This window comes from Medicago sativa, chromosome 5 (genome assembly GCF_051527215.1).
Source record: "Medicago sativa cultivar Bolivia chromosome 5, Bolivia_mono, whole genome shotgun sequence".
NCBI lineage: Eukaryota > Viridiplantae > Streptophyta > Magnoliopsida > Fabales > Fabaceae > Medicago > Medicago sativa.
Genome location: NC_140753.1, coordinates 21028599 through 21042657, shown reverse-complemented (window position 1 = coordinate 21042657; position 14059 = coordinate 21028599). Strand labels below are relative to the sequence as shown.

The following is a 14059-nucleotide window of genomic DNA, read 5'->3' as shown; positions in this document are numbered from 1 at the left end:
TTAGTTGTTTTGTTGTTTTCCTCTTTTGTGATTCGTCCTTTGCCTCATGCTACTGCTGCAACCAGAGCAGAGTACTATTGTCCCCAAAAAAGTGAAAAAGTTAAAACCTTCACAGTTAAATTTACTCATTCATCTCCACCAGTTAAAAAACCTAAAGTTACCAAGTAACCGGACATAGCCGGTAAAAGGTCATCATCAATGGTCCAAGACAAAGCAAGAGAGAGATAGATAGAGAGAGAGAGAATTTGTATTTGTATATGCTGTTTGTTTATTTAGATTAAGACCACACATAACACAGAACCTCAAAAGTATATGAATATCAAATGAAGATTGAAATTTTCCTTTGAACAAAAAAAAAAGCACATAGAGAAAAAGAGTGAGAGTGAGAGTGAATGTTCCTTTGTTTTCTTTATTCTTTCAGCTCAAATTATTATTCACTATATCAAAGCAACCATTGATAACCTAACTTCAAATTTTGCTACAAAAATGGATTTTGATGAAGATCAAGAAGAGGAACAAGAGGAAGAATTATGTATGGGTGGAGGAAATTACGACTCTTTACCAAACTCATCAAGAGTTGTTAAGATGCCTGGTGGAACTGAACCTATCATGGTCACTCATCCACTCAGAAACATCCTTAACAACAACAACAACAACAATGGAAACAGCAACATGGTTGGTGGTGTTGGAAATGGAAAAGCAAGGTATAGAGAGTGTCTGAAGAATCATGCTGTAGGTATTGGTGGTCATGCTCTTGATGGTTGCGGTGAGTTTATGCCGGCAGGAAGTGAAGGAACTTTGGAGTCACTAAAATGTGCTGCTTGTAACTGCCACCGTAACTTCCACCGAAAAGAGTCATCGGCAGATGTTACTGCCGGTGACCCTTTTCTGTTGACACATCATCACCATCCACAACCTCCTCCACAGTTCGCGGCTTATTATCGAACTCCAGCGGGGTATTTGCATGTTTCTGGACAGCAGAGGACTGGGACACTTGCTTTACCGTCAACTTCTGGTGGCGGTGGAGGTACGCAGAGTACGAGGGAAGAGCTTGAAGATGTTTCGAATCCAAGTGGTGGTGGAAGTGGTTCAAGCAAGAAGAGGCATAGGACAAAATTCACGCAGGAACAGAAGGATAAGATGTTGGAGTTAGCTGAGAAATTGGGTTGGAGAATTCAGAAACATGATGAAGGTTTGGTTCAAGAATTCTGTAATGAAAGCGGTGTTAAGCGTCATGTTCTTAAGGTTTGGATGCATAACAACAAACACACTCTTGGTAAGAAGCCCTAGATATGATAACATAAACCCAAATAACAAAATTTGAAAATTTTCTTTCCTAGGGTTTATTGAATATTCCATGTCATTTGAAGATAAGATAAGGGTGCAAGTGGAATGGAACATTATTATAAATATTTATGCTACTTAATTTGTCTTAGTGTTTAAACGTTTAGGTAAGATTCTAGTACTTTAATTTGATTAGATGATCTTATTATTGTTGATGAACTAATTTGAGTTTAATTTTATTTAGACTTTTGGTCATGATTTAGTTTCATTTGTACAATGTACATGTTTTAGTTTTTTTTTTTTTTTTTTTTTTGTGTTTCTTTAATTTGCAGTAATGGTTGTGTTATGGTGGTGGTGATGAATGTGACATCATCTTGTAGTAGTTAGAAGGTTAAGAATATGAGATTTATGATGATGAATTGATAATGAAGCTAAAAATAGATGACCCATCTAGTTTTAATTTTGTTTGTCTATATATTGAAACACTCCATTTTATGACAGTTGTTCTCGAAAGCATCAATGTCGTTTTAGCGCACACACCTGCATTTTCCGTTTTTCATGTCTTTCTCTACCTATTTGCTTGTCTCTTTTTCTTTAACTTCTTCATCTAATGGCAAAACCTTTTTGGCTCTTTTCACACACCTGGAACAGTGAGAAAAATCTTCCTTCTAGCCAGTGTCTATTTGCTTGTTTTAGTGATTTTGTCAAAATTTCTAAATGTAATTTTTGCTAAAATTACTGTCACATTGTTATTTCGTACTTACCTTCTTTGTAAAAAAAATACTATAATCTCAATCAAGTATTTTCAATAATGTATCTAATTTCTTTACTCATTATTTTCTGAAAGGAGAAATTGATAACTATATTTGATAATATATGGAGTATATAGGACACACATCCTGGGAACCAGTTTTTTGTTAGTATTATCAATAGTTGGGATTTTCATTTCATCTTTTTCTGGATGATACAAGGAACTATGCTAATTAATATTTTATTTTATTTCATGTGATTTGTATTAAATTTGAGAAGTACTACAATTAATTTGTTCATGTTTTCTTTTGTGTTGGGGAAGAAAAGTTGGTAGACTCATACAAACCCAGGCGTGAAGTAATTAAACTCATCTATTGTAGAAATACTTTATAGAATAATAATATTATTAGTGAGTAAAAAGAAGATATTTTTTTGGAGTACCAATAAAAAGAACAATATACTGTTTTCACCTATTTTTCTTATAAAAAGGAACAACAACTTTTATCAAGAGGGTCTTGGAAATAAGAATGGAGATAATAATCTTTATTTTATTCCAAAAAATATAGTAATCTTGATTATAGCTTCAATCATTTATTCTTTAAGAGGATTATAGCTTCATTCATTTAAACACTTAATTACATTCATATTAAAAAAATATTAACAAATTTCTTATTATTTATTTAATCTTATTTTTACTACCAAAAAAATTATTTAATATTATTTTGTAAGGAAGAAATTTTGTCCATGTTCTTGATTTGAGTCAGGTAGAGACTGACATTTTTCACCCTTTCCCTGAATTTCCCAAATTTTTTACTGCTATTGTTGTCAGTCCATTTAAACCGTTGGATAATATATCAATGGCTCACATTGTTTCTTTCATAGGAACTCAAAATTTTAACCGTATGTGGTGGTGATGATTGTTGATAGCAATGGCATGGTGGTGTATTTGTTTTCTTTCTCTTCTTTTTTTCGTTCTATATCTGTTATTCACTTTGAAAATAATTATCTTTCCCATTTTGACCAACCCTACTCTTCTATAAGTTAAAAACCAAGCTATATGCAAATAGAGGTAAAATAGAACAATAGGGACATGACTTTTATTTTGCAGCTTTCCAACTACTACCATCAATGGCGTTTTGAGAGACATGGGGTAGAGAATCTATTATGATCCCTAGAATCTCTGTTATGTCAGTTCTCTCCTTCATCACAATCATCGTAAACTTGTTGACTTGTTGCATTTAATTGACTATAGGAAGGTGGAGCACTAATTAATTCATTAAAGTTATAAAGTAGTAACACATACATGTAACTAGCTAGTAATCCAAGCTAGTAATCAATGGATTTCGATTTGTTGCAATTAGCAATCAAAAGACATGATGAAATCTGAATTATCGATTTCAATCTAACCATCACTGATGTTTTTTAATTCGTGAAGTGTTTTTTGAGAGAGAATGCATGAATTGTTAACATTAACAACTATTGCTAAGAATGAGAACTATTATAAGTGGTTTACCGGCTCAGTCTAGGGTGGGAGAGCTTGATAGGTCTCCTACCGTGAGAGACCAAGAAAAATAATGTTTAATGGTTGGATATTGAAGTTCCAGAGTTCTTAACATACACCGGCAATACCAAATTTCTTAATTTCATTCTCCCTTTCATTCTCTTCTTTATCGTGTAATAATGCAAATTTGCAACATCATCACTTTCAATTACTCAACACAAATATGCAGCAATTGCTGTTTTGATTTTTCATTTTCTTCGTTATAGATCTTATCTTATAGTGCCAACACCCAATACTTTTACATTTTTACTTTCATTTTCACTTTCCCAGATTCGCAGCAACCATTGACATGGAACTTCTTTTTTCTATTATCTATTTCCATACTTCTTTGAATGTGTGAACTATTGAAGGAACTGTGTTTTTTTTTTTTAATTGGGTCATGGTTTTGGGACATACACACAACACCATTGATGTTGAAAAGATTTAAAACTTTTTGTGATTTTTATGGACTGTGTTCTTGGTTGAAGGTGTGTTGGTCTTGCAAATTTGCTTTAATTAATGAATATAAAAGTTTGAACATTGATGATGATGAGTTGAAGCTTAAATGTCATAACTTTACCAGTTTTCTTCATTTTTTTTTGAATCGGCCAATATTATTAAACGCCATCCCCGCAAGACGCAAGGTATGGACGCGATGAAATTACAAAATGGTGCCGCATATAGACGGTACACCATAACCACCTAAACACACCCCTGAAAATAAACCCACCAAAACAAATCACCACCTAAACAACAAACTTCAAAAAACAAGCACTGAAACACAGTATCCACTAACCCATTGTCACTACTCACCCACAAAGAACACCCTCAACATAAAACTTCTAAACCCCAACACCGAAGTTGAGCCACATTTCGAAGAGCACCTAACCGAAAAATCATGCAGCTATCACAAACCTCGCGACCTCCGATCCACCGAAAGAGCACAAAAACAAAGCCCAAAATACCTGCAGGGCACCCCTCGCCCCCGATAGACCAGAGAAGAACCAAATCAAGTCAATCAAAGATAGCAGCTAGACCCCGACTCCCGATCTCGAATCCAAATGAACCGGCCCGCCGAAAAACTAGCACACAAAATGAGAGACGAAAGACATGGCATGCAAAGTCTAAACAACAAACAAAACTTAACGGAAAAAGGCTCAACACAACGTGACACACTCCTCCCAAACTCCATAAACACCTAAACCACCCAAAAGAGCTAGTGACGACAAACCTAGACCTGTGTAACAGAAGTTGCATCCAAAAGGAAAAAACACCCTAACAAAGCAACCGCCTCCTCACTTAAACACCAACCACCACCACCACAAAACATCACCCCCACCACACATCACCACAACCACACTTCACCATCCCACCACATCGAATATCATCCTCCACCCCTACATCACCACCGTGCATCACCATCATCGTCGCTGCATCACTACACCGCCAAAAACATCCTTACCAAGACACAAGCAACAACACAAACATAAATTTAGAGGAAGACTGGATCCAGCAACAAACACGGGCAGCGACGCCGGGTTGAAGCGGAACCACAACCCATATCATTAAACGCGGCCACCTGCAACAAAGAGAATGTGTTTGTCGCCGTAGTAAAAAGAACTACGGTGGAGCATTCACGGCAGTTCTGAACAGCCCTGTCGGGATCCCGAAACCCGTGACCTCCTCACATCACATCACCACACAGCCTAAAACTGCCACCCAAAAGCACACCCCAAAGAGTCGCCGTCGTCGAAGGTACAGATTAGCGAAAGCACCGCCGTCGGAACCCATCGCACCACCACCAAACTGATCCGCGACAGATCCACCACCACCAAACCTCACGGAAAGAGAAACGCAAGGGGAGAGCCAAACCCCAACACACCACCACCACCAAAACCTACAGCAGATCTGGAACAGAAAGCAGCAAAACAGCGGCGCGATAACACACCTGCCGTGATCAGCGACGGCGCAACCTACAAAACAGCACCCAAAAACCTCCAGCGAGTCAGATCCTCCCATAGCCTAGCCATAACCGACCGCTGCAGCACCAACCACAAACGGATCTGACGAAAAAACTACACTGAACCGCCGGACGGGAAAGAGTGCTGCCGGTGGTGCGGAGGTTGAACCTCGTCACACCACCACTCCAGAGGTCTACATCGGAAGAGAAGAGGTTTGGATTTGAGGAGAGGGAGGTGTGGATGACTTCTAGAGAGAGGTTTTTATCTTCGTCTTATTGTGCAACTATGATGCATGATTGTGTTAGTTCAACATAGAGTACCAGTTTTCTTCATTGATTATCAATGTCTGAATTTATTGGGTTTATCCCATTAATTTGCACTTAAAAGTGTTAATATGAATGTTTGAATTTATTGGATCTATATCAGAGATTTGGAGTTATTATTGGGTTTACATGCCTGGGAAATTTTGCACTTAGAAGTGTTGATATTGTGAGGAAGAAGCAAATGGTGGAAGGATGAGATTACAGAGGGAGCATACGGAAGAGAAATACAAGAGGAAGATAAACAAATGAGAAATAATCAAGTGTACTTCATTTATTGTGTGCTCATTCAATCCAACGACTCTAAAAAGGTCTCTCACGGTAGGAGACCTATCATGGTCTCCCACCCTAGACAGCGCTGTGGTTTACCATAAACCGGTACTTTGAAATTGTTAAAACATATGACAATGGCCAATGTCACAATTTTAAAGACTAGAGTGTTCTATGTCTTTACGATTAAGATAATCTTTGTTTACCATAAAAAACAACATATATGTATACACTATACTACAAAGAAAAGAGATGACTCGATCATAAGACAAAATAAATATAATTTGAGTTTGAATCACTTATATTAATTTATCTTGGCTTTTGTTGAATCACATCGATTAGGTCACCATTTTAGTCCTGAGTATGAGTTATACTATGAGTTTTTATTTTCGGAGATTGACAGTCTTCGTTAGAATCAACTTTTTTCGGCATGATACTTGGTTGAGGTGAAATATCTTCAACTTTTTCAAGATTATTTAAGTTGTCCATGCAAATCAATCGTAATGTGAACCAAATGGGGGTGTTAACTCGACGTCGAATAGTTTTGGGAACTCTAATGGAGGAGGGGTATATTTGATAGGGAGGAGCAAGTTTTGAGTGCGTTAAAATTCGTTTTAGTGACTCAACAGTTTGGTAACTTCGAATGGATAAGTGGAGTTGGTTGCTTAAACCATCAAATGTATTTTCGGTTAAATCTCGATATGTTATTTTGAGTGGGAAACTTCTTTTGCCTTCTTCATTAAGTGAAATTGGTCGAAAGGGTTTAAGGGGAATTTGGACCAGTTTTGCGCCTAAAAAAGTTTAAACATTTTCTTGGCAACTCATCCTTGGTATAATTCGAACCCACGGAAACTTGAGAAATTGTCGGGGTGTTGTTGGAAGGAGTGTGCTCAAATTGTGTGTGGTGTCCCAGAACAACTAAGGCGGATGACCACTTGTTTTGTAGGTGTTTGTTCGTCGAAAAGGTTTGGTATGCAGTTTTTAAATGGATTGAAACATGAGTGATTTTACTTGAAAATATTGTCTTTCTTCTTGAATTCGTCTCTTCTTCGACTTGGAGCAAAAAATACCGAAAAATAGCTAACTCTTATTTGGCATGTAACTATTTGGAAGATTTGGAGGCTCGAAACGGGGTTATTTTTTCTGCGAAAATTTCAAAGATAGAAGATATTATAGATACGATTAAATTTATCTCTTGGAGGTTGTTTCTCGTTAGAAAAAACGGGAGACCTTTTTTATATTTTGAATGGTTTTCAAACCTACTTTTTTGTCTCGCCTCTTGAATTAGGGTGCTTGTTTTTTCGGATCGTGCACCCCTTATACTTTTCTTGAATTATGGGTTAAATACTGTTTGTGCTTTTATCCTTCATAGAATAAAAGTTTGTTAAAAAAATTACAACATTTTCCTCACCTAGATGATGCAAGTAATGAATGTAACTTGCTAGTTAAATAGCTTTATGGGTCAGCTTTAATATGCACGCTAAAGGGGAGTCTTGGTTGATTACTTAAGGAAAGAAGAAGAAACGTGCTTAGTTTGGAAGCTTTCCTATAAAAACACACAATAGGGGGGTTGATGTTTCAAGTATAGTAGCACAGGATATACTTTTGTTGTAGACAGCTTGCTTGTTAAGTAGTCCAAACCTTGCCCATTACCAATACACGTATAAGATGCTTTGCTTGTTTTGGGGGGTTTTCAGCATCAGATAAAGCTGTGTGTTTCATGATCCATCTTGTGGTCCACACATAACATTATAATGGAACCCTTGTTTGTTGCTTGGTGCTAAGTTTAGGCTGTGAGCCTGTGATAAGTCAGATATAATTGGCCTACATACAAGTATCCCATCCCTTCCTATATGTGTTAACATGTTCATGAATTGACGGGTTTTGTCTATCCCTTTGATCATTCATTTAATTTAACCATGGTTTGAGATTGCCGTTGCATTTTAACAAAGAGTACGGTGAAAAATTTAAAGAACGGTACGAATGCTCTTTGTTCTTGTATAAGTGTGGGTAATCTCACATCACAAACTAGTTTTGTTGGTTGTGTTAAACCCAATCACGATTTCTAATATGATATTAGAGACTTTCCAATATCCATTGGGTTGCATGCTATCAAGTTTTCGCTATCGGACCACCCACCATGTTCTAGCTATCGAACCACCCACCATTTATGTCTACGAACAATGTACAATAGTGTTGGTCGTTAGGATGTGTGTTAAAGAGTTTCACATCAGACATAGATGACTGCTGAAGTTGCAACTGTGGTCGTAATGTCTTTGTACAAAAATTTAATGACATATTCAATTTATTACAACATTAAACTAAAATCTTGTATGTTTATTCTTGGTCTATCACAATAATTTTAGCAAAATTTTGCCATGGTAAATTGCATATATTATAAAATGAGAAATGAGTACAATAAGGGCCTGTTTGGTTTGGCTTCTGAGAAGCAATTCTAGCCCAAAATCAATTCTCTACAGTGCCAAAAGCAATTCTAGCCAAAAACAACGTGTTTGCTTCAGCTTTTCAGAATTGCTTTTATCCTTCAAAAACAATTCTCCATGAAGCTACAAATCCTAGCTTCTAGCTTTTCTAGAATCAATTCTCCTTGAACAACGTGTATAGGTTTGTATATTTTATTATTACAACATGTTATTTTACTTTATTGCCCTTTATCAATTCTCATTCTTTATCAATTCTCCTTTAGCTATGTCTATTTTAGTAATTATACATTCAAAAGCAATTCTACATAATTGCATCCAAACATAAATCATTTTGTTTAATCAATTCTACATAATTGTATCCAAACATAAATCAATTCTCTCAGAATCAATTCTGTCAGAATCAATTCTATCAGAATCAATTCTCTCAGAATCAATTATATTCAAAGCTGAACCAAACGGGCACTAAGTGTTCAAACTCCATTATATAAAGTAAAAGTACAAACAAAGGACAAAGTCGAACAACCCAAAATAAAGGGGATCCGAGAACAACCTAAAACAAAGGTCAACAACAAAACAAGCGGTCCAACAAAGTATGCCACAAGGTCAACAACAAAACAAGCGGTCCAACAAAGTATGCCACAACAAAAAAGAACCATGACTCCATGAGCAAACAAAGAACCATCTTAAGAAGCACAAGGAGACCTTTGACGATTTATTCCAAAACCACTACCAAGAAAAGAACTTAACTTAATCCACGATTTATTAAAGGAAATAACATCATTTCGCACCTTCCAAGTTGACCATGCCACATGATGTCAAACTAAAGCCCAATGTGTTTTAGTTGAGGGTCACCTCCAAAACAACAAAAATATCGACTTTCAATCTTTATCAATAATATTGCATTGACAATTGACTATATCAAATCTATGTGTTTTAGTTGAGGGTCACCTCCAAAATAACAAAAATATCGGCTTTCAATCTTTATCAATGATATTGCATTGACAATTGACTATATCAAATCTATTTTCACTATAGATTAGTCTCTCCAAGTGTGTGTAGGTAACACTTGATTTACACTAAAATTATATTCTCTTTGGTGATGCGAACTCTGTCAATTTCTTGTTTGATAATTAGCAAGCATGATAAGCCTTTACTTTTAGAGCACTCTATTAATCTTAATGCCAAGGTTAGTGATTTTATCAAGAATGATTACTGCTATATCCCTAGCTCTATTATACTAAATGTTCCGAATTTAGTTGACTTGATTCATAAGATTACCATTCCTAGAATTAAAGGTCTCGATGAGCTTGTTTGGATTCATTTGATGGATGGTGATATCACTTTCGAAGGCACGTTCAACTTTAAAGACCGCATGGCCAACTTATTTCTTGGGCTAAGAACATCCGACACAGACATCTCTCCGACTAAGTTTTAGATTGTTTGGAGACCTATTCATAATAAGTTACCCACTGATGATATTGAGGATTAAATGTTGCAATCTTTGTGACTCGTAGATAGAAACTACTTTCATCGTTTATGTGATTGTCCATATGTTGCGAATACTTAGGGTTGGTTGCAGAATCATTGGTGTGCAAATTGATACCGACTCGACTCTTAATATTATTATTACTTGTGATAGAGAGCTTGTCCTCCCGATGCAAATTGGTTATTCAAAGTACTATTATTAATACCTTTGCTGCTATTTTGTATGGTAGAAATATGTGCACGTTCCAAGATCATCTTATTAGTTGGAAGACTTCCATCAATACTATCATTTTAAATTTTTCTTCGAGTTGTAATTACAATAAAATTGTTGTTTCTTCTAGCATATCCGATTTTATGATCCTTAAAGCTTTCTTTGTTAAGATTACCCACTTAATATGCTCCAAAGATAAAAAAAAGTTGATGTGGCTCCCTTTGATATACCCTTGGGTTAAGTGTACCAGTAACACCGATGGCGCTGCTAATGATGGTCCCGCATCATGTGGTGGTATTTTTAGAGATTACCAAACTATTTTTTTTGGTTGTTTTGCTTCTAATATTTGTATTTTGTACGCTCTGAATGCTGGAATTATGAGAGTTATTCTTGCTATTGAGTTAGCTCATAATTGTGACAAACTATTGGTCCTAAATATTCCCGGAGTTTGTCTCTTTTGCTGATTTATATTTTTGTTGGAGCATTGATGTCAAATTATAAGGTTGAAAGATCAAACATCAAGTCATGAGACTTTGAGGCAGTGTTTTGTGAATTAAAAAAAAATGTGGAGGTTCACATGAAGACACACAATAGTAATGTTTATATTGTGATGTTTAATTTTTTAATTACCCGATAATGATAAAAATATCAGTAATTATTTTTCATTCGTGCATGTGACTTTCCATAATGTAAGTTTATGTCTGTTGTGATAAGATTGAGAATACAACCAAGTTTCATATATTTCCTCCAATCATATCAAATTAGTTTGTTTTCTCTAATTTTATGGGTTAATTTCTTTTAATCTTATCCACGAGAGTCTTTGAACCGATCAATTAGCTCTTACAATTGTAGCTAAATTCAGTTGCAAAATCTCTTTATAAATAGATGACCACGTTCAGTTCAAAATCATAGTCCATTTTGATAAATAATAATGTCACTTATGAGTTAAGAACGATCTTAAGAGTATATGTCATTTTGATATTTTTCAATCTTTGGAGAATCTAGAGGTTATGAATGGTGGTAGTGTACCATATTTGAATGGTTATAGTATCATATTGATATTTGGAGATGTTAAAAGTTAAAATGATGGTAACACCATATTTAAGTGATTAAAATAGGAGTCATAGTGCCATACTTGATTGGTTCCAATACTAACTTCGATGATTAATTATTTTTTTTCAAAATACGTTGAAAATTCTAAATATTCTGGGAGTTTGACTCTTTTGCTGATTTATATTTTTCTTTCCTCCGATCTTGGAATTATCATTTTTGCGCTCTAAACTTTTTTTTTTTTTTTTTTGTGTTTTGACGAAATTCTTGCGCTCTAAACTTACCACAATCCTTTGCAATATATTGGTAGATGATCATTGGTTATTGTGTTCGACATTGTCTCTTTTTTTTCTTTCTTTCTAAACTTTAGTGAGTTGTGTTAAACATCAAGCAAAGAGTGACTCATTTCTGCTTGATGTGCTATGCGCTACTCTTTGTCTTCCCTACTCAAGCATTAGTTAAGCCTTTGCATATATAAGAGCCGTACACAAAAAATTATGTTTTTTTTCAAAGAACAAATTATGTTAATCACAATTGTATATAGTATTCATTATTATTATTTTCTTTATTGACAACTTAAATTTATTGCATTTCAACTTTCAAGTGAATAGAAGTTTAATTTGTGAAGGATAAAGAGAAAGAAAACAAAAGCTAGAAAATGTGCATAACGTATGGTTCTGAATTCTCCATGAAGGTCAACTAAAAGATGCAAAGGAAGAAACTAAGAAGAGGAGGGACCGGTTATAGATTCGGTTGGATTACAAACTTTATCCAAAGCAAAATTGATGATTCGAAAGAGAAAAGTTTCCAATGAATTTGGTTTTGTCACCTTACATTGTGTTGTGTCCCTTGTGGAGAATCCTTGCTGTGGCATACTGGCAGGGTAGCTGCCTTACCAATGACCTTAAAAATTTGTCGTCCCTACTATGGTTCCCAATATCCAAACAATGATATTTAGTCATCACAATGATTCCAGGAGTAATGTTTGGGGAGCCCAATTGGCCCATGGTGTGACTAATTTCTCTTTGAAAATAGAAAGGAACAAAAAAACATAGACACAATGCGGTTATAGTGTTGTTATACGTACAAAAATTGCTAGCACCAACCAAGATTATGTTGGTTTGATTGAAGCTTTACTTGAATAAATTAAAGCAAAATTTCAGATTGGAATTTTGTAGATTAAAAAAATTGAAGGTGCTATTAAAAGTAGTCGGTTATGAACAGGGACGGATCTATGTTGATCCATGTGTGGGCTTGTGCCTACACTAAATTTTTAGAAACTATTATTTTTTGTAGTATAATGTATCAATAGTTGACATTTTGACTACATGACCCACACTTATTATAAATTATTTCTCTTTTGGCCCACACATATCATCATATATCTCAAATTCTTTCTTGATAGTATGAATATTATATCAAGAAGCGGATGCGAAATCGAATGAGAGATGATCGATTAAATGATTGTTTAGTTATTTATATAGAGAAAGATATTTTTATTGATTTTCAAAATAAGAAAACCATTCAAAGTTTCCATAATATGAAAAATTATAGAGGACAATTATTAATGCTACAATTTTTTTTATATGGTGCCCCCACTATTCAAAAATCCTGGATCCGTCAGTGGTTATGAAGATGATATTAACTATCGGTAAAACTGATAGATACTTTTATTACGAGTGACTCATTTTACTATTTCAAATCGATTAATAAATATGTATAAATAAAAGAGAGATAATAATATTTTTAATAAACTATATTTGTCAAGTATTGATGTAGTTACTATTATTAGGAGGAAATACCAATGTGGAATGCAAGTCATACTAGTTGTGAACAAAGCTAGACATGGAAGTAATTTTTGGAAGGGCATGTGTGTGGTCTAAGAGGATTTCTTGCAAAAGGTTACCTGGAGGCTTGGATTGGGACACATTTGGCAGAATTTTGGAATGATTCGAGGGGCTATCAATCTCGTCCTCTTACTGTGTATTTGATTTGCTAAAAGATAGGCACTTGACAGAATTATATGACAAATTTTTATACCATGTTTGGTGGAAGAAAAAAGAGAGGCTATTTTGATATTTTATCCAACTTATACTTGAGACAAAAAGTTGTGTCGTCTCTTGCCCTTAAATTTGTCATATCTCTAAAACAATTTTACAATCAAACGCAGTACAACTGAAGTTGTCATGTCTTATATTTTGTAGTTGATTGGTTGTTGGTGAATCTTACTTGTAGTTAACACATATGGTGCAGTCACTCCTGATGGCGGTTTGTCATCTTGTAGAGGAGTGCTTAGAGATGATAACATAAATTTTAATTGTGCTTTTGCAGCAAAATTACAATTGTGTTATGTCCTTTTGAAGCGGAGCTTTGAGGAATTTTTAATGGTTTGAACATGGCTTGGAGCATAGGGTTCAGTAAAATTCATGTTTTTTTGGTTTTTTGAAATACAATTTTTCTTCTAAAGGATGGTTGCATACTACTCATTGCATCAAAACTTGGTGGAAGATATTCATCATATTCACAACAATGACGATGAAGTGACTTTGAGTCACTCGTTCAGAGAGGCGAATCTGGTTGCTAACGGACTTGCGAAACATGGTTTGTCTTTGGACAACAATGTCAATATTTTTGAATTTTCGTTTCTAATGTCTTATTGACATATGTAACTGGTATTGCTTTCCCTAGAGGCTTTTAGTTACCTTTTTGGGTTAGGCCCCTTTTATTCATAAAAAATCAATAAC

At 35.1% G+C, this 14059-nt stretch overlaps 1 protein-coding gene across 1 annotated transcript; it reads left to right on the top strand.

Annotated features, from left to right (window-relative positions):
• Positions 1–243: 243 nt before the first annotated feature.
• LOC146920951 (zinc-finger homeodomain protein 2-like) lies at positions 244–1552 on the top strand. The gene has a single exon (XM_085714358.1). It carries the CDS (start codon positions 487–489, stop codon positions 1288–1290), a length of 804 nt encoding a protein of 267 aa, XP_085570484.1. The 5' UTR covers positions 244–486; the 3' UTR covers positions 1291–1552.
• Positions 1553–14059: the final 12507 nt, after the last annotated feature.

Bases quoted from the DNA above. Each gene is read 5' to 3' on its own strand.
- LOC146920951 (XM_085714358.1), top strand. From the start codon at position 487: ATGGATTTTGATGAAGATCAAGAAGAGGAACAAGAGGAAGAATTATGT.